This window comes from Nerophis lumbriciformis, linkage group LG21 (assembly GCF_033978685.3).
Source record: "Nerophis lumbriciformis linkage group LG21, RoL_Nlum_v2.1, whole genome shotgun sequence".
NCBI classification, from domain to species: domain Eukaryota; kingdom Metazoa; phylum Chordata; class Actinopteri; order Syngnathiformes; family Syngnathidae; genus Nerophis; species Nerophis lumbriciformis.
This window is the reverse complement of record NC_084568.2, coordinates 20,464,996-20,489,828: the sequence shown is the minus strand read 5'-3', so window position 1 is coordinate 20,489,828 and position 24,833 is coordinate 20,464,996. Positions and strand designations below refer to the sequence as shown.

Sequence of the window (24,833 nt, the reverse complement as noted above, 5' to 3'; positions counted from 1 at the left end):
TAGTTGGTGGGCAGGTGTTCTTCCTTCCCTAAAAAGCAGGTACATTGAAAACAACAAAAGAAGCAATCACATTCCTTAATATAAACATCCCAATGACACTGCAAACTTGTATTCTTGGGGATCTACATCAATTTAGTAACGTGTCATTAAAGAGTAAAAATGCTTTTCTTTCAATATGCATCATAACAAAAAGGGTAATATTTAAAAAATGGATAGCTGTTGATAGTCCAACTCAAACTGACTGGTACACACAAGCTATGGAGATGATATCAGTAGAAAAAACTGCATTTAGTTTAGATAATAATGATTCATATATTGGAATATGGGATCCATTATTTAAATTTGTTTCAACTAATAAATGAACCAAAATATGACTTATTATATCTTTGTGGAAAATGTTGGACGTGGTGTGTTGTCGTGCTTATGGGATGTGATGCAAGTGTAAGCCAATGTGACACACTATTGTTCATTTCTAATTTTTTATTAATGTTTTTAATGATGATATCAATGAGGGTTTTTTTAATCACTGCTATTTTGAAATTGTTACTAAAATTGATGCTGTTGTCGATAATGTTAATTTTTGTTTCACTACATTTGGATTTGTGTGTCTTCAATTACTGTGTTTATTGTTGTTCTTAATGTTGCTGGGACGGGTTTAGTTTTGGAATTGGATTGCATTGTTGTGTATTGTTTTGTTGATTGATTAATAAATTCATTAAAAAAAAGAAAAAAAAAGGTACATTGTAATATATCACTTATATATCAATCAATCAATCAATGTTTATTTATATAGCCCTAAATCACAAGTGTCTCAAAGGGCTGCACAAACCACAACGACATCCTCGGTACAGAGCCCACATAAGGGCAAGGAAAAACTCACCCCAGTGGGACGTCGATGTGAATGACTATGAGAAACCTTGGAGAGGACCGCATATGTGGGTAACCCCTCCCCCCCTCTAGGGGAGACCGAATGCAATGGATGTCGAGTGGGTCTAACATAATATTGTGAGAGTACAGTCCCTAGTGGATCCAGCATAACAGTAAGAGTCCAGTCCACAGTGGGGTCAGCAGGAAACCATCCCGAGCGGAGACGGGTCAGCAGCGCAGAGATGTTCCCAACCGATACACAGGCGAGCGGTCCACCCCGGGTCCCGACCCCGGACAGCCAGCACTTCATCCATGGCCACCGGACTTGTGTGTCTCCCCCTCCACAAGGGATAGGGGGGAGCAGAGGAGAAAAGAAAAGAAACGGCAGATCAACTGGGCTAAAAAAAAAAGGGGGCTATTCAAAGGCTAGAGTATACAAATGAGTTTTAAGATGGGACTTAAATGCTTCTACTGAGGTAGCATCTCTAACTGTTACCGGGAGGGCATTCCATAGTACTGGAGCCCGAATAGAAAACGCTCTATAGCCCGCAGACTTTTTTTGTGCTCTGGGAATCACTAATAAGCCGGAGTTCTTTGAACGCAGATTTCTTGCCGGGACATATGGTACAATACAATCGGCAAGATAGGCTGAAGCTAGACCGTGTAGTATTTTATACGTAAGTAGTAAAACCTTAAAGTCACATCTTAAGTGCACAGGAAGCCAGTGCAGGTGAGCCAGTATAGGCGTAATATGATCAAACTTTCTTGTTCTTGTCAAAAGTCTAGCAGCCGCATTTTGTACCAACTGTAATCTTTTAATGCTAGACATAGGGAGACCCGAAAATAATACGTTACAGTAATCGAGACGAGACGTAACGAACGCATGAATAATGATCTCAGCGTCGCTAGTGGACAAAATGGAACGAATTTTAGCGATATTACGGAGATGAAAGAAGGCCGTTTTAGTAACACTCTTAATGTGTGACTCAAACGAGAGAGTTGGGTCGAAGATAATACCCAGATTCTTTGCCGAGTCGCTTTGTGTAATTGTTTGGTTGTCAAATGTTAAGGTGGTATTATTAAATAAATGTCGGTGTTTAGCAGGACCGAAAATCAGCATTTCCGTTTTCTTAGTGTTGAGTTGCAAAAAGTTAGCGGACATCCATTGTTTAATTTCATTAAGACACGCCTCCAACTGACTACAATCCGGCGTGTTGGTCAGCTTTAGGGGCATGTAGAGTTGGCTGTCATCAGCATAACAATGAAAGCTAACACCGTATTTGCGTATGATGTCGCCTAGCGGCAGCATGTAAATACTAAAGAGTGCAGGGCCAAGAACCAAACCCTGGGGGACTCCGGACGTTACCTTAACATAGTCCGAGGTCACATTGTTATGGGAGACGCACTGCATCCTGTCAGTAAGATATATATATATGTATATATATATATATATATATATATATATATATATATATATATATATATATATATATATATATATAAGTGATATAACTGGAATAACACAGGAACGAAGCACCGACACTGTTCTTTCTTCTCCCGACATCCTTCTCTTTATTCCACAATTACAAAAATAATTAAAACTTTTCCTTGGTTCACATGTCTATTTAAATATCAAATGGTTGACTGTAAAATACAACAGAAATAGTATACACACAGAAAGGTCTATATTTATTATTTCTGCCCACGCACATTCAAACACACCTATAAACTACTTCTCCAAATTCACAATTCAAGTTGAAGTGCCTGTTTTCAGTGTATTTGCTGGATTTTTATAAAGCTATTTCACATAGTGCAATTTTTAAATGCAAATTAAAACTTTTCCTTGGTTCACATGTCTATTTAAATATCAAATGGTTGACTGTAAAATACAACAGAAATAGTATACACACAGTAAGGTCTATATTTATTATTTCTGCCCACGCACATTCAAACACACCTATAAACTACTTCTCCAAATTCACAATTCAAGTTGAAGTGCCTGTTTTCAGTGTATTTGCTGGATTTTTATAAAGCTATTTCACATAGTGTAATTTTTAAATGCAGTTTTGTTCCTGTGTCATATAGGCAAAATGCCACCATAAACATCCTTTGGCTTTTAAACACAATATTACTAGACTTTCAAAGACGGGTTCTCATTAAAGACATCTAACACAGTACCCAGGGAATTTACAGACCTAAACTACGGTGAAGGATTTGTCCGCAGCATACGTCAAACATCATATTAGCACTTATCTTAAACTTTACTAGTAACTTTGTCAGCCTTTAAATGACATAAATAACAGTTTCATATATATATTTTAGGGCAGCCACAAATGCCGCGACCGCCCTCGCTGTAATGCTAAAATTTTTTACCAACATTTGCGGCAAGAACATGCCGTGACCACCCTTGACTTTTTACTTGTTAGTGGACGAGGGACGTAACAATAAACGGTATAATGATCATTTACGATAAAATTCCCGACGTTTAGTAATACCGTTTTATTTTTTAATTACCGAAAACCCGTTATTTATTAATGCATTTTCCGCAACACGAAGTCAGGCGCATGCGCCCTAGTGTCGCTTGGCCTGATAATCATGGCGGACCAGCGACACCGACTTTGCTGCGGAGATTTCCCCTCGGAGTAAATGGAGCCAAGCGCTTGGATTAACGTAATTTTCCCTCGCTTCCTGGCGTGCGTTTAAGAGTGCGCTGATGTGTTTAGATGGAGACAGGTGTGGACATGATTGGAGACGGACGCACTTGTCCCCACACTAAAAGTATACAGCGAAGGAGAAAACTATTTGATGTTTTGCAGCAGGCGATGTGTCGTGAACGTTGTCACAACTTGTTTATAAAGTCTTTACTTTGTTTACTGGGGTGTTCTTTATTTAACTGCAAACTCTATCAGTGTTCAAATAACATCAATACTAGCTCAAATGTTTTGTCATCTCATCGAACTGGACGCAGGCTGTGAAGATTGTGTATTCGATGTGAGAGGTTTTGTTGGCCAAACTGTTGTACTGAAACACTAGGGAGGTGTTGGAGAAGAACAAAGCTTGTTTATTAGACTTCATCTTCATTAGCCAAACTGCTTTATGTTTTATTTTTTGTAAACACCAGGTTTATCTATAGTCTTTTTATTAGACATTACAAATGACATGATGTTATTACGTTCACACCCCAACACTGCTGTACCTAACAATCAGTCTTAATTATTACTTTAGCCACAATTGGCCGCCCTAGATCTCATTCGTGAACACTATTTTTTATCTATTGTATGTATATATATATATATATATATATATATATATATATATATATATATATATATATATATATATATATATATATGTGTGTGTGTGTGTGTGTGTGTATATATATATATATATATATATATATACATATATATATATATATATATATATATATATATACACACACACACACCTCCTGCCTCGAAAGAAAATAATGTTTGCCTTGGTGCCCTAAAATATGAGCCCTCCTTTAAGACAACACTTGCCTTGACCTTAAAAAGTTAAAATTCGAGGCCTGCTGTTTGTGTTTCCACAATATTGTTTGGCGGACGGCCGCAGCCATTTTAAACTCGGCCGTTTGCTGCGACATCTCAACAAAAGACTTTCAAACAAAATGATTAACTCGACATTCCACATCTACAATCCGACACAAAGCTTGTCAAACGTTCATTCGTGAAAATAAACATTTGTGTGATTATCACCATGTACCAACCTGAAAAGCAGGTAAATATTAACACAGGAATGACGCACCGAAGATGTTTATTCTTCTTCCGACATCCGTCTTGCGGGGAGGGGGAAGTGCCCTTAACCATAAAAGTCCGGCGCGCCTAGGGGGGACTACAATTTAGGTTCCGCTTCCCCAGTATTGTTTTGTTTCACACCAAATATTGCAATATTTACTCCCGGTCGTCACAACAATATCAGACCGTAATATTATTTGAAAAATAAAATAATCCACAATGTAAATAATCATCAGTTATCAAGATAGTTCTTAAAGCTGAAATGGTGGTCTCGTTTTGAGGTACCACACTAACATACTGTTATTACTTACTGCAGGGGTCCCCAAACTACGGCCCACGGGCCGGTTTAAAAAGAAAAAAAAAACATATAAAAAAATATATAAAAAAATAAAAAAATATATATTATTATTTTTTATTTATTGATTTATTTTTTAAATTATTATTATTTTTAATCTGTCCTTTCTAATCCATGTTCTACTACTTGTTACTCTTGGGGTCTCCTGGCTACTCAGGCAAATCATATTGACCCCTTGTTTTTTTTCTACAGGGCCACCTATCTTGTTCAAGGATGGCGTGAGTCCATCCATCCATCCATTTTCTACTGCTTGTCCCGTTCGGGGTCGCGGGGGGTGCTGGAGCCTATCTCAGCTGCTTCGGGCGGAAGACGGGGTACACCCTGGACAAGTCGCCCCCTCATCACAGGGCCAACACAGATAGACAGACAACATTCAGACTCACATTTACACACTAGGGCCAATTTAGTGTTGCCAATCAACCTATCCCCAGGTTCATGTTTTTGGAGGTGGGAGGAAGCCGCAGTACACGGAGGGAACCCACGCAGTCACGGGGAGAACATGCAAACTCCACACAGAAAGATCACGAGCCCAAGATCGAACCCAGGACCTTCGTATTGTGAGGTGCAGGCACTAACCCCTGTACTACCGTGCTGCCTTGAGTATCAAATTCAACAAACAATGTATCACATTGTTTGTTGAATTTTATTAAAGTGTTTGTCAAAACTGTAATATACAGTGTAACGAACGTCAGTGGTGTGTCCAGACCATCAAACAGTCAGTGTACACCAGGAGCAGCTGTAGCTACTCAAGTAGTGTAAATGATAAATGATAAATAAATGGGTTGTACTTGTATAACGCTTTTCTACCTTCAAGGTACTCAAAGCGCTTTGACACTACTTCCACATTTACCCATTCACACACACACATTCACACACTGATGGAGGGAGCTGCCATGCAAGGCACTAACCAGCACCCATCAGGAGCAAGGGTGAAGTGTCTTGCTCAGGACACAACGGACATGACGAGGTTGGTACTAGGTGGGGATTGAACCAGTGACCCTCGGGTTGCGCACGGCCACTCTTCCACTGCGCCATGCTGTCCCTTGTAACATTTAATTTGGTCTGGTATTCTTATTTAAGTATGGATAGAAATGCATGTTATGCACAAATTCTTATTTGCATATTACCGGATCACATTACTAATATTTTCAAGTAACACATTTGTTTTTTTTTTGTTGTTTTTTTTTTGTTATCTACACCAGGGGTGTCAAACTTTTCATTGAGGGCCACATTGCAGTTTTGGCTGCCCCTCACAGGGCTTGTAACATTAATAAAAGAAACATAAATTTATAACATATAAAACAATCACTGTAAACATTATCATTTAAGGGAAGAATGTAATACAAAATATCAATACAAAGTGTCAAGACAGAATAAACTCTCTGCTGCTGCAGCAACAGAGATACAGTCTATAGGTCCCTAAGATATATAGACATCTAATGTATTCATTCACTGTTTATGTAGGATATACGCATGTATATATAACCTAATCATATATAGTTTCTTCAACTTAAAAATAGCTGACCGTTTTTCCCCCTTCTCTGGGATTATATTCCCAGTTTTGATCTCGGACGTCTGGTCATTTATAGCAAATAAGAATATTCTATTACTGTTAAGCAAACTATTAATAATAAAACACGCCAAAACATGTGTTCTTTATCATAGCTACACGTATGACAAAAAAACCGCGTGAAAATCAGTGGTATTTAGTGAGGTAAGATTAATTAAATGCGCTGACAGTTCATTGCTCCTGCCAAGTGAATTGCACTGAGTGGAGCGGATCACCACTCCAAGATGGCGGCCCCGCGTCTCGTCAGCGCCAGAAGGCAGTAGCGCTCGATGCTGCGTCTATGTCACGCAACGTAGCAGTGCGTTCTCTAAGGCTGCATCATTTCCTTCATTTTTTTCCCGTATTCGTCCATCAAATTAAAAACTCAACTTTATTAATTGTTCGTCTCAGGATGAACTCAACTCGTCTCAGTGAACTTTGAAGCTTCTCTTCTCAGGCTTAGCTTGCTTGCTAGCTTAGCTTCCTGGCTAGCTTAGCTTGTTAGCTGCTAACAAAGAGACGTCCGCTAAGCAGAGATCAAGTGTGAGTATAAAGTGTCTTGATTGTGGGAAAATGTGCGAAATAGCAACGATGAGAGTGTTGGTGAGTCGGCGATTAACTGGCTGTTGGAGAAATGTTTGTAGTGTTAGAAAGATGGATATCAGGAACTATGCAGGTACAGAAAATACGCTCACAGTTTTATGCATGCATTCAAAACATGACACACAAGAGCATTGTCAAGAAGTGAAAGTAAAATAGTTGGTCATCGAAATAAAATTACATTTTAATTTGCACACAATCAATTAATAATATATTATATTATTAGAACAACTGCATTTTTGTTGTTGAATTTTATAAACCTTTATTTATAAACTGCAACATTTACAAAGAATCGAGAAATAATAATAATCAAAATAAGTACCAAAACAGTACAAAACAGCGCCAGGGGGTTGTAAACTCAATAAAGTAACTAAAATAGAATGCGAAATATATATATGTAACAAAGTGCAAAGCCATAGGCTCACACAAGTTCAGTAAATCATATACATTTGGAACACAGCATCATCCTTTTCTCAGCTTTTTGGTTGTTAGAGGTAGAGAGAAGGGATGTCCGATAATATCAGACTGCCGATATCGGCAGATAAATGCTTTAAAATGTAATATTGGAAATTATCAGCACAGTGATAGAGGGGTTAGTGCATCTGCCTCACAATACGAAGGTCCTGAGTAATCTGGGGTTCAATCCCGGGCTCGGGATCTTTTTGTGTGGAATTTGCATGTTCTCCCCGTGACTGCGTGGGTTTCGTCCGGGTACTCCGGCTTCCTCCCACCTCCAAAGACATGCACCTGGGGATAGGTTGATTGGCAACACTAAATTGGCCCTAGTGTGTGAATGTGAGTGTGAATGTTGTTTGTCTATCTGTGTTGGCCCTGCGATGAGGTGGCGACTTGTCCAGGGTGTACGCCGCCTTCCGCCCGATTGTAGCTGAGATAGGCTCCAGCGCCCCCCCGCGACCCCGAAGGGAATAAGCGGTAGAAAATGGATGGGTTTCAAAAAGTAAAATTTATGACTTTTTAAAATGCCGCTGTGTACACGGACGTAGGGAGAAGTACAGAGCGCCAATAAACCTTAAAGGCACTTCCTTTGCGTGCAGTCCCAGTCACATAATATCTACGGCTTTTCACAGACACAAGTGAATGCAAGCATACTTGGTCAACAGCCATACAGGTCACACTGAGGGTGGCCGTATAAACAACTTTAACACTGTTACAAATATGCGCCACTCTGTGAACCCACACCAAACAAGAATGACAAACACATTTCGGGATAACATCCGCACTGTAACACAACATAAACACAACAGAACAAATACCCAGAACCCCTTGCAGCACTAACTCTTCCGGGACGCTACAATATACACCCCCCGCTAATGAATGAATTCTGAATGTTGTTTTAATGGACCGTGCGTGTCATAAGACGCACACACGTCTGACGTAAATAATTTAATGTTCTGTTAAGTTAAAGTTTAGTTAAAGTACCACTGTTAGTCACACACACACACACACACACTCGGCATGGTGAAATGATTCTCTGCATTTGACCCATCCCCTTGTTCCACCCCCTGGGAGGTGAGGGGAGCAGTGAACAGCAGCGGGTGGTCGCGCTCGGGAATCATTTTGGTGATTTAACCCCCAATTTCAACCCCTTGATGCTGAGTGCCAAGCAGGGAAGTAATGGGTCCCATTTTTATAGTCTTTGGTATGACTCGGCCGGGGTTTGAACTCAGGACCGATCTCGGGGCGGACACTCTAACCACAAGGCCACTGAGCAGTGTTGTTCGGTAAACTTAAAAACATGAGATAATGTTGCACATTTTACAATGTAAATTGTTGTCGACGTCTCTGGGACTCTTTTTATGTGCATGTGCGTGTAAGTGTAGTCCATAAAAGCCAACATTTCATTTGGTCCATGCAGAAGTGTTTTACATAGTTTGACAAATATAAACATTTATTTATTAATGTGGGTATTTATTACTCTTAAAGTGGACCTGCATTAAAAAAAAAAAGTTTGCCTATTGTTCACAATCATCAAGAGAGACAATACCTTTTTTTTTTTTTCAACATATAAAAATCGTCTCGTTTTTGGTGTCTAGCAGTGCAGCTAATATTTGCAATCAATTCTACCTCTAAATCCCTTTAAATATGCATTCGAAAACCGTCACCGATACTTCATTTACGTTCCATAACCTGTATAATAACCAAGCTGTAGCAACATTGTTATTGTAAGAGCGGACACTGAGAAACTCTTTTTCTAGCGTACTACGGTATTAGCCATAAAAGCTAACTACGGAAAGAGATAAGGTAGCTTCTACGTCAACACGAAACGCGTTTGAGTTTGGAATACACAACAATGCGATATGACAGTGTTTTTCAGCCTTTTCTGAGCCAAGGCACATTTTTTTTCATTGAAAAAATGTGGAGGCACACCACCAGCAGAAAACATTAAAAAATGAAACTCCGCAGCTGATATTGACAGTAAAAAGTAGTTTTTCGCAATTGTTGGATACAAATTCAAACCATAACCAAGCATGCATCACTATCGCTCTTGTCTCAAAGTAGGTGTACTGTCACGACCTGTTCCATCACGCCATGACTTATTTGGAGTTGTTTGCTGTTTTGCTTTGTCGTGTTTTAGTTCTTGTCTTGAGCTCCTATTTTGTTGTTGATTGTCATGTACGGACGTACTTTGTGGACGCTGTCTGCTCCACACGCTGTAAGTCTTTGCTGTCGTCCAGCATTATGTTTTGGGTTACTTTGCAGCCAGTTCAGTTTTAGCTTCATTTAGCATAGCCCTCCCTAAGCTTCAATGCCTTTTCTTAGTGGCACTTGCCTTTTGTTTATTTATGGTTTAAGCATTCGATACCTTTTTACCGGCACGCTGCCTCCCGCATATTGTGATTACGACAAACCATGTTCCCGACAGCTACAAAGCAATTAGCTACCTGCTGCCACCTACTGATATGGAAGAGTATTACATGGTTACTCTGCCGAGCTCTAGACAGCACAGACACTCAACAACGGAACATTTGCAGATTATAATTACTGGCTTGCAAAAAATATTTTTAAACCAGTTAGGCACACCAGACAATATCTCACGGTACACTACTGTGCCACAGCACAGTGGTTGAAAAACACTGCAATCGGACACCAATTTGTACTGACTGAAAAACGTGGACAATTATATTACAGTATCTGTAAAGTATTATTTCATGATTTGTTTGTACACAGCTAGCCAGACAGCGTATGCACTATGGCTGCAGCGATTAGTTGACAAATGTTGACGATAAAATTTGTCGTAGATAATTATAATTGTCGACAATAGTCGAGACATAATCACTCGTGTTTTTCCGGGCGGAAGTTCAGTTCAATTTCAGTTTATTTCGAACATGCATACGATACAATGTAATTTATCACACATTTTCAGTTGTTTCATTACAGCACGTCCGAAGAGGAGTAGGAAGAAGCAGAGCTTATTTAATCCTAAAAGAGTGAGACAAAGCTTTGTGAAAAATAACTTTAACTATCTTTTTAGCTAAAGTCAGCCAGCTTAATTTTGTCTACATCAATTCAAGTTCGTTTTAAAGCAGCGTCAATTTGCAATGCCGGAAAAAAGGCACTTTTATGCGCACACATTCTTGTACTTGTTACCTTTTTGAGACCTCCGAAAAAAGCCTACCTCTTTAGGACCAGCCTTTCTAGATATATAAACATGTGTATTTACAACATTAATAATATATACATACTATGCAAATACAAAAAAGCTTGTTGTGAAAAATGAGTTGGAATTTCACAAGAAAAAGGTCACAATTTCACAAGAAAAACTTGGAATTTTGGCAGTATTATAAAAAAAGTCGTAATTGTACTCAACGCAAGTCAACATTTGACAAGAAAAACTGAACATTTGTGCAATATTATGATAAAAGTTGGAATTTTACTCAATAACAGTCGCAATTTGACAAGAAAAGCTTAAAATTTGGGCAATTTTATGAAAAGAGTTGTAATTTTAACACTATAAAATGTTGGCAATATTACAATAATAATCGGAATTTTACTTAGCAAAATGATGACAAAAGTCATAATTTTACTCAAAAAAGTCACTATTTTACAAGAACAACAAAAAAAGTATAATATTGTGATAAAAGTCAGAATTTTATGTGACAAATGTCGCCATTTTGCATTAAAAAGTAATACTTTTACATACAAAAGTAATACTTTTACGAGAAAATATTGCAATATTACAGAAACAGAAATAATATGAGAAATTCTTCCCAATTTTATAAGAAACAAGTCGACACATTGTGAGAAAAAGACTGCTTTTAGTTCATTTATTTAAATGTTTTGTTTGTAATTGTTTTTTAATCTTCATTATTTACTTCGTTATTACAGTATGTCTCTATATACTTTAAAAAAAAAAAAATTTTGGCCAAAGGGGGCGCATTTCAATTTCTTACACACACGTGTTATTACATATGTTGCCCAGAAGGGGAGCACTTCAAATTTTCCCACACACTTGTTATTTCATATGTTGACCACAGAGGGAGCACTTTTAAAACCGACACACATCCCATCCATCCATCTTCTTCCGCTTATCCGAGGTCGGGTCGCGGGGGCAGCAGCCTAAGCAGGGAAGCCCAGACTTCCCTCTCCCCAGCCACTTCGTCCAGCTCCTCCCGGGGGATCCCGAGGCGTTCCCAGGCCAGCCGGGAAACATAGTCTTCCCAACGTGTCCTGGGTCTTCCTCGTGGCCTCCTACCGGTCAGACGTGCCCTAAACACCTCCTTAGGGAGGCGCTCGGGTGGCATCCTGACCAGATGCCCGAACCACCTCATCTGGCTCCTCTCGATGTGGAGGAGCAGCGGCTTTACTTTGAGCTCCCCCCGGATGGCAGAGCTTCTCACCCTATCTCTAAGGGAGAGCCCCGCCACCCGGCGGAGGAAACTCATTTCGGCCGCTTGTACCCGTGATCTTGTCCTTTCGGTCATAACCCAAAGCTCATGACCATAGGTGAGGATGGGAACGTAGATCGACCGGTAAATTGAGAGCTTTGCCTTCCGGCTCAGCTCCTTCTTCACCACAACAGATCGATACAGCGTCCGCATTACTGAAGACGCCGCACCGATCCGCCTGTCGATCTCACGATCCACTCTTCCCTCACTCGTGAACAAGACTCCGAGGTACTTGAACTCCTCCACTTGGGGAAAGATCTCCTCCCCAACCCGGAGATGGCACTCCACCCTTTTCCGGGCGAGAACCATGGACTCGGACTTGGAGGTGCTGATTCTCATCCCAGTCGCTTCACACTCAGCTGCGAACCGATCCAGTGAGAGCTGAAGATCCTGGCCAGATGAAGCCATCAGGACCAAATCATCTGCAAAAAGCAGAGACCTAATCCTGCAGCCACCAAACCGGATCCCCTCAACGTCTTGACTGCGCCTAGAAATTCTGTCCATAAAAGTTATGAACAGAATCGGTGACAAAGGGCAGCCTTGGCGGAGTCCAACCCTCACCGGAAACGTGTCCGACTTACTGCCGGCAATGCGAACCAAGCTCTGACACTGATCATACAGGGAGCGGACCGCCACAATCAGACAGTCCGAAACCCCATACTCTCTGAGCACTCCCCACAGGACTTCCCGAGGGACACGGTCGAATGCCTTCTCCAAGTCCACAAAGCACATGTAGACTGGTTGGGCAAACTCCCATGCACCCTCAAGGACCCTGTCGAGAGTATAGAGCTGGTCCACAGTTCCACGACCAGGACGAAAACCACACTGTTCCTCCTGAATCCGAGGTTCGACTATCCGGCGTAGCCTCCTCTCCAGTACACCTGAATAGACCTTACCGGGAAGGCTGAGGAGTGTGATCCCACGATAGTTAGAACACACCCTCCGGTTCCCCTTTTTAAAAAGAGGAACCACCACCCCGGTCTGCCAATCCAGAGGTACTGCCCCCGATGTCCACGCGATGCTGTAGAGTCTTGTCAACCAAGACAGCCCTACAGCATCCAGAGCCTTAAGGAACTCCGGGCGGATCTCATCCACCCCCGGGGCCTTGCCACCGAGGAGCTTTTTAACTACCTCAGCAACCTCAGCCCCAGAAATAGGAGAGCCCACCACAGATTCCCCAGGCACTGCTTCCTCATAGGAAGACGTGTTGGTGGGATTGAGGAGGTCTTCGAAGTATTCCCTCCACCGATCCACAACTTCCGCAGTCGAGGTCAGCAGAACACCATCCGCACCATACACGGTGTTGGTAGTGCACTGCTTCCCCTTCCTGAGGCGGCGGATGGTGGTCCAGAATCGCTTCGAAGCCGTCCGGAAGTCGTTTTCCATGGCTTCCCCGAACTCCTCCCATGTCCGAGTTTTTGCCCCCGCGACCGCTGAAGCCGCACACCGCTTGGCCTGTCGGTACCTGTCCGCTGCCTCAGGAGTCCCATGAGCCAAAAGAACCCGATAGGACTCCTTCTTCAGCTTGACGGCATCCCTCACCGCCGGTGTCCACCAACGGGTTCTAGGATTACCGCCACGACAGGCACCAACTACCTTGCGGCCACAGCTCCAATCAGCCGCCTCGACAATAGAGGTGCGGAACATGGTCCACTCGGACTCAATGTCCAGCACCTCCCTCGTGACATGTTCAAAGTTCTTCCGGAGGTGGGAATTGAAACTCTCTCTGACAGGAGACTCTGCCAGACGTTCCCAGCAAACCCTCACAATGCGTTTGGGCCTGCCAGGTCTGTCCGGCATCCTCCCCCACCATCGCAGCCAACTCACCACCAGGTGGTGATTGGTAGAAAGCTCCGCCCCTCTCTTCACCCGAGTGTCCAAAACATGAGGCCGCAAATCCGATGACACAACTACAAAGTCGATCATGGAACTGCGGCCTAGGGTGTCCTGGTGCCAAGTGCACATATGGACACCCTTATGCTTGAACATGGTGTTCGTTATGGACAATCCGTGACAGGCACAAAAGTCCAATAACAAAACACCACTTGGGTTCAGATCCGGGCGGCCATTCTTCCCAATCACGCCTCTCCAGGTTTCACTGTCGTTGCCAATATGAGCGTTGAAGTCCCCCAGTAGAACGAGGGAATCACCCGGGGGAGCACTCTCAAGTACTCCCCCGAGTGAATCCAAAAAGGGTGGGTACTCTGAGCTGCTGTTTGGCGCGTAAGCGCAAACAACAGTCAGGACCCGTCCCCCCACCCGAAGGCGGAGGTAAGCTACCCTCTCGTCCACCGGGTTGAACTCCAACATGCAGGCTCTGAGCCGGGGGGCAACAAGAATTGCCACCCCAGCCCGTCGCCTCTCACTGCTGGCAACGCCAGAGTGGAAGAGAGTCCAGCCCCTCTCGAGAGAACTGGTTCCAGAGCCCTTGCTGTGCGTCGAGGTGAGTCCGACTATATCCAACCGGAACTTCTCTACCTCGCGCACTAGCTCAGGCTCCTTCCCCCCCAGCGAGGTGACGTTCCACGTCCCAAGAGCTAGCTTCTGTAGCCGAGGATCAGACCGCCAAGTGCCCTGCCTTCGGCTACCGCCCAGCTCACATTGCACCCGACCTCTATGGCCCCTGCTATGGGTGGTGAGCCCATTGGAGGGGGGGACCCACATTGCCTCTTCGGGCTGTGCCCGGCCGGGCCCCATGGGGACAGGCCCGGCCACCAGGCGCTCGCCATCGTGCCCCAAATCCGGGCCTGGCTCCGGAGGGGGGCCCCGGTGACCCGCGTCCGGGCGAGGGAAATCTGAGTCTCGGTTCTTGCATTTCCATAGAAGTCTTCGAGCTGCTCTTTGTCTGATCCCTCACCTAGGACCTGTTTGTCTTGGGAGACCCTACCAGGGGGCATGGAAGCCGCCGGACAACATAGCTCCTAGGATCATTGGGACACGCAAACTCCTCTACCACGGTAAGGTGGCAGCTCAGAGAGGAGACCGACACACAGTCAATTTGAAAAATCCCTCCTTTTTCGGGCCACCCTAATTTTGATAGATTTTGAGACAAATGAGACATTCTCCATTAGATGCAATGGTTTTCTGTATTGGGACCATGATTTATGTCCTAACTTGTTCACTGGTCCTCATATGGAAGGTACTTCTCCTTGTTGATGTCTCAAGACGGGTAGAAATACAAAAACACACACACAACACACACACACACACACACACACACACACACACACACACACACACACACACACACACACACACACACACACACACACACACACACACACTCACACAGAGACAGGCACCAATACGGAGGAATCATAAGATTAATCATACAAACTATTAAATTGCCAACATTTTAAGAATTAATCAAAGATAGAACTCGACACATTGAGTCATTTTTGCAATGCCATCAAAAAGGCATTTTAACAAACAAAGTGTATACATCGTGTCCTCTTTAAACATCTTATGGCTCCAGATTAAACAAATAGGACGACACTAGTAAAAAGCCCCCCGCTCCAGCTTTGTTTTCTTTTTCTGCGAATAATGTAAAATGTTTGTCCCCCATGGATATTCAGAGCGAGTTAATGCAATAACTTGTTTTTTCTTTAGTGCATGTAAACATTCTGAATGCCTCATGTGACTAAGCAAATTTGGACACTTATTAAGCATGTGTGTCTTGCAGACGTCTGTGAAGAACATCTTCTCCCAGAGCAGGAGGAGTGGAGCTTCAAAATGGAGCAGGAGGAGCTGCAGCCCTCCCACACTAAAGATGAAGAGAAAGACACACTGACTCCCCACTTTAAAGAGGAAGAGGAGGCACCACAGAACCGGCACCTTAAAAAGGAAGAGAAGGACCCACTGACCCTCCATGTTAAAGGGGAAGAGGAGGCGCCAGAGACCCCACACCTTAAAAAGGAAGAAGAGGAGCCAAAATCCCCTCACTTGAAAGAGGAAGAGGAGGAACACAGCATCAGTCAGGAGGGAGAGCATGTTGAAGGACTGGAGGAGTTTGATGTCATCAAGATGCCATTGACTGGTGTGATGATGAAGAGTGAAGATGATGAGGACAAGAGAGAGGCGGAGCCTCCAAGCAGCAGCTCAACTCAACACATGACAACAGAAGCTGATGGAGACCACTGTGGACGATCACAAGCAGACAAGCTCTTAGCTCCACTATCAGATAGTGACGACACAACGTCACACTCTCCTGACACTGATGATGAAGACTCTAAAGCTGATAAGACATGTCACACTGACAACACACCCTTGATATGTTCTCACTGTGGCAAAACCTTTAAACAACCTAGTTATCTGAAAATACACATGAGAAAACACACTGGAGAAAAACCGTTTTCATGCTCAGAATGTGGTAAAGGTTTTGCACGGAAAAATGTTTTAAAAGAACACATGCAAACACACACTGGTGAAAAACCCTTTTCCTGCTCAATCTGCAGTAAGGATTTTGCAAAAAAACAGTATTTAAAAATACACACGAGAATGCACACTGGAGAAAAACCTTTTTCTTGTTCAGTCTGTGGTAAATGTTTTATACAAGGTCAATATTTGAAAGTACACATGAGAACACACACCGGAGAAAAACCTTTTACCTGTTCAGTCTGTGGTAAAAGTTTCACACAAAGTCAGTGTTTGAAAATACACATGGGAACACACACTGGACAAAAACCTTTTACTTGTTCAGTGTGTGGTAAAAGTTTTGTTCAAAGTAACAATTTGACAAAACACATGAAAATACATACTGGAGAGAAACCTTTTTCCTGTTCAGTCTGTGGTAAAGGTTTTGTACAAGGTCAATATTTGAAAATACACATGAGAAAGCACACTGGAGAAAAACCTTTTTCTTGTTCAATCTGTGATAAACGGTTTACACAAAGTCAATGTTTGAAAAGACACACCCTATTACACACCGGTGAAGAACCCTTTACCTGTTCAATCTGTGGTAAAGGCTTTGTACAAAAACAAAAATTTAAGGAACACATGAGAACACACACTGGTGAGAAAGTGTTTAGTTGCAGTGTGTGTGATGAAAGATTCTCTTATAAGTACCAGTGTAAGAAACACAAGTGTGCTGGTGAGAACAGCAGCAGCAAGTGAAGCTGTAGGATTTGACAACTGTCAAGACTTTGACAGCACATATAACATGTGGCATCATGTGTGTATGTGTGTAGCATACTTGTTAAAATGCTAACATTTATAGAATAGATAGATTAGTGTTTCTGTCAGTCAAGCACATGCATTAATATATAATATTGTGTACTTTTGTTAGAGAATAAACAGTACAGATATGTGACAGAAATATGTTATATGTATATACTGTATGTGTGTATGAGCTCCTTTATATGATATACATATTTGTTTTACTTGTGTTCAAACCTTTTTGCTTTTGAGTACACATAAATCCCTCTTAGTTTATATTTACTGGTTCACATCTGAAACATCTTCTGGACCACTTCTGGAAGCATATTATTATTATTTACTTTATACATCATTTGAGCAGTTGTTTTATACAAGATCATTTACTTTTTTTTGGGTCTTGATCACACATTGTAATAATTATTTATATTTCTCTTTTGTTTTATGGATATTATTTTGTGATTGTTTTATATGTATGTCCCCAGACCTTTATGTAATAAACAATGTATGACTCAACTAAAGTTGGGTACAATAAATGCAGTTAATATTTGTTGAATATGTATTTTGTTTTATTTAACATTTCAGTCATTTTTGGTATTTTGTTCTTCCTATGATTTTAAGTAGTTTTCAGCTTAGTTACTGTAACCCAGGTGGAAAAAAAACTTGTCATCTGTGTTTGTTTAAGCCAATCACAGTTGGCTTTATGTCTGACATCCCGCAGTCACATGGGTCAAGGTTGTTGCTAGGAATGCTGGTCCCCTTGAAAGAGTATCGGTGTGGTAGTCACAGCTGCATAAACAATAAATGAACCCACGCATCGCAACGGTAATACGATAGTTCTAGTCCTTGTCTGGGATGTCACCACCTCCAAAGTTATGATACTCCCGTACACTAAAGTAATGTCTGGTCATTACCTTATAAAATTTGAAGTTCTGACTCATTGTCAAAAAGCTACTAATAACCACTGCTTTAGCAGCCGCAACATTAATGCTGTCACAACTATGACTCTTGCTGGCCTACTGCCTTCGGTAATGGCGCCATTCCCAAATTTATGTGGGCTCTGTCGATAACCTCACGAACAACTTTAACGATGCCGTGCACAACGCCATTGATAGTACAGCACCGCTAAAGCTGAAAAAGGCCTCTAAAAGACGTAACCCCTGGTTTACAGAAGAAACTAAAGCTGTTAAACTATCATGTAGAAAGCCGGAACGCAAATGGGGAGCGACTAAACTTGAGGTTTTCCATCAAGCTTGGAGTGATAGTTTAATAACTTATAAACGCATGCTTACCTTAGTTCAAACTAATTACTACTCCAACTTCAATAAAAACTATCGTAAATATTTGTTCAGTACAGGAGCATTGCTAACCCAACAAGGGACTCCTCCCAGTAGTTACACCCACTCGGCTGATGACTTTATTAATTTATTTACTAAGAACATTTTACTTATTAAAAAAAGACATTAAAAATAACGCGTCCCAGCTACAACTCAGTTGTTGCCCTTCTTAGAGGATAATGGTATCACTGAGCTGTTCCAGTCCGGTTTTAAAGCCCTCCACAGCACAGAGTCAGCGCTTCTAAAAGTTTTTAACGATATCCTCCTGTCAACTGATTCTGGTAAATATGTTGTCCTGGTGCTTTTAGATCTGTCTGCTGCGTTCGACACCGTCGACCACGCCACCTTAATCACTCGTCTTGAGAACTGTGTGGGCATTAAGGGCGCCGCCCTCAACTGGTTCCGGTCGTACCTAACCGACAGGAGTTTTTGTGTAAAAGTAGACAGTTTTATGTCGTCCACAGCTCCTTTACCACATGGGGTCCCCCAGGGCTCAATCCTTGCCCCAATTTTATTTGCGCTTTACCTTCTCCCCCTTGGTTCTATTTTTAGGAAGTACAGTATTGCATTTCATTTTTACGCCGATGATTGCCAGATTTATTTTCCCATGGCACAAAATAACACGGTTCAACATCTTATTGACTGCCTGCACGACATCAAAGTCTGGCTTTCAGCTAACTTCTTGAGCCTAAATGAAGGTAAAACAGAAGTTATGTTGTTCGGTCCAAGTCGCTCTCCCTCCCCCAACGTTGACCTCGGCACTCTGACCCCGTATCTCAGCGACTGTGTCACAAACCTGGGGGTAAAGTTTGACTCAGATTTTAAATTCGAAAAACAAATCAGCAGCGTCGTTCAAAAAAGCTTTTATCAATTACGCCAAATAGCGAAAGTGAAACCGCTTCTATCAAGTCATGATCTTGAGAAATTAATCCACGCCTTTATCTCGACTCGTCTTGATTACTGTAATGCCCTGTATGTTGGCATTAGCCAGGCCTCCCTCGCCCGCCTGCAGCTCGTGCAGAACTCTGCTGCTCGTCTGCTAACACAGACCCGCAGACGTGAGCACATCACCCCTATTTTAGCGTCCCTTTACTGGCTCCCTGTGCGTTACCGAATACATTTTAAACTCCTTTTATTTGTTTTTAAATGTCTAAACAACCTCGCGCCAACCTATCTCTCCGACCTCCTTCAGCCTTACTGCCCCACCCGATCCTTAAGATCAGCCGATCAGCTGCTGTTGACGGTCCCTGACACAAGGCTGAAGCTTAGAGGTGACAGAGCTTTCGCCGTTGCTGCTCCCAAGCTCTGGAACGACCTACCCCTGAGTGTTAGACAAGCCTCCTCTCTTCCTGTTTTTAAATCTCTCTTAAAAACATACTTTTATTCCATGGCTTTTAACACTGAGTGATATCCATCCTGCAATGGCGCCCCATAATACATCTGCTGTGAACCTGTTTTTATGTTTTTATTTATTCTATTTTAATTATTTATTTTTTTATCGTGTTCTGTTTGTGTTGTGTTGTGTTTGCTCGGTACTCGTTTTATCTTTTAACCTGTTCATTGTACAGCACTTTGGCTACCCCTGTGGTAAATTTTAAATGTGCTTTATAAATAAAGTTGATTTGATTTGATTTGATTTGATAGTACAGCACCGCTAAAGCTGAAAAAGGCCCCTAAAAGACGTAACCCCTGGTTTACAGAAGAAACTAAAGCTGTTAAACTATCATGTAGAAAGCCGGAACGCAAATGGGGAGCGACTAAACTTGAGGTTTTCCATCAAGCTTGGAGTGATAGTTTAATAACTTATAAACGCATGCTTACCTTAGTTCAAACTAATTACTACTCCAACTTCAATAAAAACTATCGTAAATATTTGTTCAGTACAGGAGCATTGCTAACCCAACAAGGGACTCCTCCCAGTAGTTACACCCACTCGGCTGATGACTTTATTAATTTATTTACTAAGAACATTTTACTTATTAAAAAAAGACATTAAAAATAACGCGTCCCAGCTACAACTGAGCTCTATTAACAAAGATACAAATGTATGTACGACGGATATTGCCCTCCAAAATAATCTGTCTCTTTTTGAAGAAATACAATTAGACGAACTCCTGCGACTTGGAAATGGGACAAAACAAACATGTTTACTTGACCCACTTCCTGGGAAACTTATAAAGGAGCTGTTTGTAATATTAGGACCATTAGTGATACATATTATTAACTTATCACTTTCTTCTGGCACTGTTCCCCTAGCATTCAAAAAAGTGGTTATTCATCCTCTGCTCGAAAGACCTAACCTCAATCCTGGCCTCATGGTAAACTACCAGCCGGTGTTCCACCTTCCCTTTATCTCGAAAATCCTTGTAAAAAAAGTGTTGTACAGCAGCTAAATGAACACTTAGCATTTAACAATCTCTGTGAACCCTTTCAGTCCGGTTTCAGGGCAAATCACTCTACGGAGACAGCACTCTCAAAAGTGACTAATGATCTATTGCTAACTATGGATGCTGATGCATCATCCATGTTGCTGCTACTTGATATTAGCGCCGCATTTGATACCGTCAATCATAACATTTTATTCGAACGTATCAAAACATGTATTGGTATGTCAAACTTAGCCTTTTCTTGGTTTAACTCCTATCTTACTGACAGGATGCAGTGCGTCTCTCATAACAATGTGACCTCGGAGTATGTTAAGGTAACCAACAAGGCTACTCACTAATTAGAAAGCAAAAACAAAGTACATGTTTGACCACAACAACTAGTAGGATCAGTGTTGCCAACCCCTCATTAAGGTAAGCAGCTATTGGCTGTCCTACAAGTCGCTAGAAGACCTTGACTCATTTACATAATTCGTTGCAATGGATGCTGTAGGAGAGAGGAATAATGTCACTGGAGAGATAAATAGTGCAGTGTTTCCCACACATTCATTTATTTGTGGCGGCCCGCCACGAAAGAATTACGTCCGAAACAAATAGATTTTTCGGCTTTTGACTCGCTTGGCCGCTCATAAAAGCAATGGGACTCTGTCTGTGAATGTTGCTTGTAGTTACAACTCCGGTGCAGTAGGTGGCGGTAGCCTACTATGCATTGTAACTCCGCCAATAGCACTTAATTCACCTGGTGGGCCAGAAGAAGAAGAAGACGACGACGAAGTAAAAGAAGAACGGACCGACCGGATCAAAATACGAGGGTAATATAGGTTATAGGTAGATAGGTTATAGCTGCATCGCTCGCGGCTCGTCATATATTTAACGTTAATCCGCGATTTCACCGAGCATTTCACTGACGGTGAGCAGCCTGACGCTGCTTCATTAACACCGCCGCTGTTTGATTTTACATGTATGCAATGCCATTTAAATGTAATTATAGATAATAATAATAATAATAAATACTGTGTAGTATTGTAAATAGTCAACGGGAAGGATTTTAGTAAGATATAAGCCATGAGCACTACACAGCCAGAAAAAAACCTAGGCAGGACAAGTAAAAATATTGGGGCAAGTAGATTTGAGAAGTCGGGCAAGTACAAAAAAACCTTAACGTTGAACCCTGCATGTGTTGAGCTGCTGCCGCTTAAGGTTAGACGGCACTGTACATAGAGCGGTTCTGCTCGTTAGTAATAAATTCTAATGTTTGATGTTCACTCCTTCACACAGATGAGTATAGAAAAATATTTTCAATGGCCAAAAAGGGCTCGACTTGGAGAGGAGGTAGGCCTACAGTCCGGACCACAGGAGGTATTATCAAAACGGTGTAGACACTTAGAAATCTCATAAGGAAAGTTAACAGACGTCCATCAGTGTGGAAATTAATTTGCTTCGAATACTTTCAGGCTTCAACTAGTGCCGCAGCTGTGGCAGCTGGCGCAGCTGAGGCAGTAAGAGAGGGTGAGGAGGAAGGGATAGTAAGTACGCAGGGAGTTGTTGTAGGAGAGGAGGAAGACAGGCAGCATGTAGAGCCAGCTAGGGCGGAGGCAACAGGTGAGACTCAGCAAACACTGAAAAATAAAGCAGGGTCAGATCAGAAATGCACTTTTCTCATAAAAAGGGTCCTAATTTATATTCTTATGTGCCTTATAGAGAGGACCACGACAAAACATAGAGCGACTGGGTTCGATCCAGAATGGCTAAAAATGCCACAATTTAAGTCATGGCTGTATAACACCCAGCACGGTAAGCTCCAGTGTCTCCCTCTTCTCTGGAGGAGGGTCTGGCGAGCGAGACTAGCTCCAGTGCGACCTGTTCAGCAGCAGCAGGAGGAGGAGGAGGAGGTTGACTGACTGTGGCAGGACACCTCTGCCTCTGTTTCACTTTATGTTGCTGGTAAATAATATGGTTGTAGTAGTAGGCTAAAGTTAAATTATTTAGTATGCACTGATTAAAGGGGCAGAGCTTTAAGAGACATTTTAGCTTTTATATTTTATAAGATACATTTTTTGTAAGAACCACAATTAATAAATATATTTCAGTGAATAACTAATTGTTCAAATCTGTATATAAATATGTACATAAAGAGTTGTAATTATATTCCAACTCCGCGTTCTTCTTGGTCATCGCCGCTGCCGCCCCCGCCCCCCGACCACACCACCACAAATAGATGCCTGTCCTGTGGGAAACACTGTAGTGACTTAAAAAAAAGGATTATTAGAACCACAAATAAACTCTTCTCTGTTGATTCTTAGATTTTTTCTTTAAATGTAATATTTTTTCTGCATTGTTAAATGTTAGAATATCACACTTGATCAAAAGACAGGAGGGTTGTGACATTGACGAGCGAACAGAATCTATTGACTGGCTCATTAACATGAACCATGTTCAACTAATGAGGCTCTTTGAGACAATTGTGGAAAAGCATTAAATAAATATCTTGCATTTAAAATCTTATTAAAAAAAACCCATTAAGAGCTAAATATAAGAAATGACTGCAATATTTAATAGAACAATATACAGGTAAAAGCCAGTAAATTAGAATATTTTGAAAAACTTGATTTATTTCAGTAATTGCATTCAAAAGGTGTAACTTGTACATTATATTTATTCATTGCACACAGACTGATGCATTCAAATGTTTATTTCATTTAATTTTGATGATTTGAAGTGGCAACAAATGAAAATCCAAAATTCCGTGTGTCACAAAATTAGAATATTACTTAAGGCTAACACAAAAAAGGGATTTTTAGAAATGTTGGCCAACTGAAAAGTATGAAAATGAAAAATATGAGCATGTACAATACTCAATACTTGGTTGGAGCTCCTTTTGCCTCAATTACTGCGTTAATGCGGCGTGGCATGGAGTCGATGAGTTTCTGGCACTGCTCAGGTGTTATGAGAGCCCAGGTTGCTCTGATAGTGGCCTTCAACTCTTCTGCGTTTTTGGGTCTGGCATTCTGCATCTTCCTTTTCACAATACCCCACAGATTTTCTATGGGGCTAAGGTCAGGGGAGTTGGCGGGCCAATTTGGAACAGAAATACCATGGTCCGTAAACCAGGCACGGGTAGATTTTGCGCTGTGTGCAGGCGCCAAGTCCTGTTGGAACTTGAAATCTCCATCTCCATAGAGCAGGTCAGCAGCAGGAAGCATGAAGTGCTCTAAAACTTGCTGGTAGACGGCTGCGTTGACCCTGGATCTCAGGAAACAGAGTGGACCGACACCAGCAGATGACATGGCACCCCAAACCATCACTGATGGTTTGGGTTGGTTTGGTTTGATGCAGGAAGATGCAGAATGCCAGACCCAAAAACGCAGAAGAGTTGAAGGCCACTATCAGAGCAACCTGGGCTCTCATAACACCTGAGCAGTGACAGAAACTCATCGACTCCATGCCACGCCGCATTAACGCAGTAATTGAGGCAAGAGGAGCTCCAACCAAGTATTGAGTATTGTACATGCTCATATTTTTCATTTTCATACTTTTCAGTTGGCCAACATTTCTAAAAATCCCTTTTTTGTATTAGCCTTACACAATATTCTAATTTTGTGACACACGGAATTTTGGATTTTCATTTGTTGCCACTTCAAATCATCAAAATTAAATGAAATAAACATTTGAATGCATCAGTCTGTGTGCAATGAATAAATATAAGGTACAAGTTACACCTTTTGAATGCAATTACTGAAATAAATCAAGTTTTTCAAAATATTCTAATTTACTGGCTTTTACCTGTACATGCTCAACAAATATTAAAGGGGAACATTATCATAATTTCAGAAGGGTTAAAACCATTAAAAATCAGTTCCCAGTTTTTTTCAAAATTTTACCCATCATGCAATATCCCTAAAAAAAG

At 41.7% G+C, this 24,833-nt stretch overlaps 2 protein-coding genes across 8 annotated transcripts in view; one reads left to right on the top strand and one right to left on the bottom strand.

The window, feature by feature from the left end:
• The window catches only part of LOC133620982 (uncharacterized), a 40,047-nt gene that overhangs the window by 8,295 nt on the left and 6,919 nt on the right, over positions 1-24,833 (bottom strand). For 3 of the 7 annotated variants that reach the window (XM_061982715.2, XM_061982713.2, XM_061982716.2), the window contains exon 1: positions 4,654-4,734. The exons of 1 other annotated variant lie outside the window; for it this stretch is intronic. The gene's annotated coding sequence lies outside the window, so the exon portion shown is untranslated. Of the gene's footprint in view, positions 1-4,615; positions 4,735-24,833 lie in introns of those variants that run through there. 3 more of the 7 variants (XM_061982711.2, XM_061982710.2, XM_061982714.2) reach the window with 1 other exon arrangement.
• On the top strand, positions 6,829-17,726 carry LOC133620985 (uncharacterized). The gene is made up of 2 exons (XM_061982720.1): positions 6,829-7,090; positions 15,737-17,726. Exon 2 carries the CDS (start codon positions 15,787-15,789, stop codon positions 17,164-17,166), a length of 1,380 nt encoding a protein of 459 aa, XP_061838704.1. The 5' UTR covers positions 6,829-7,090; positions 15,737-15,786; the 3' UTR covers positions 17,167-17,726.

Bases quoted from the DNA above. Each gene is read 5' to 3' on its own strand.
- LOC133620985 (XM_061982720.1), top strand. From the start codon at position 15,787: ATGGAGCAGGAGGAGCTGCAGCCCTCCCACACTAAAGATGAAGAGAAA.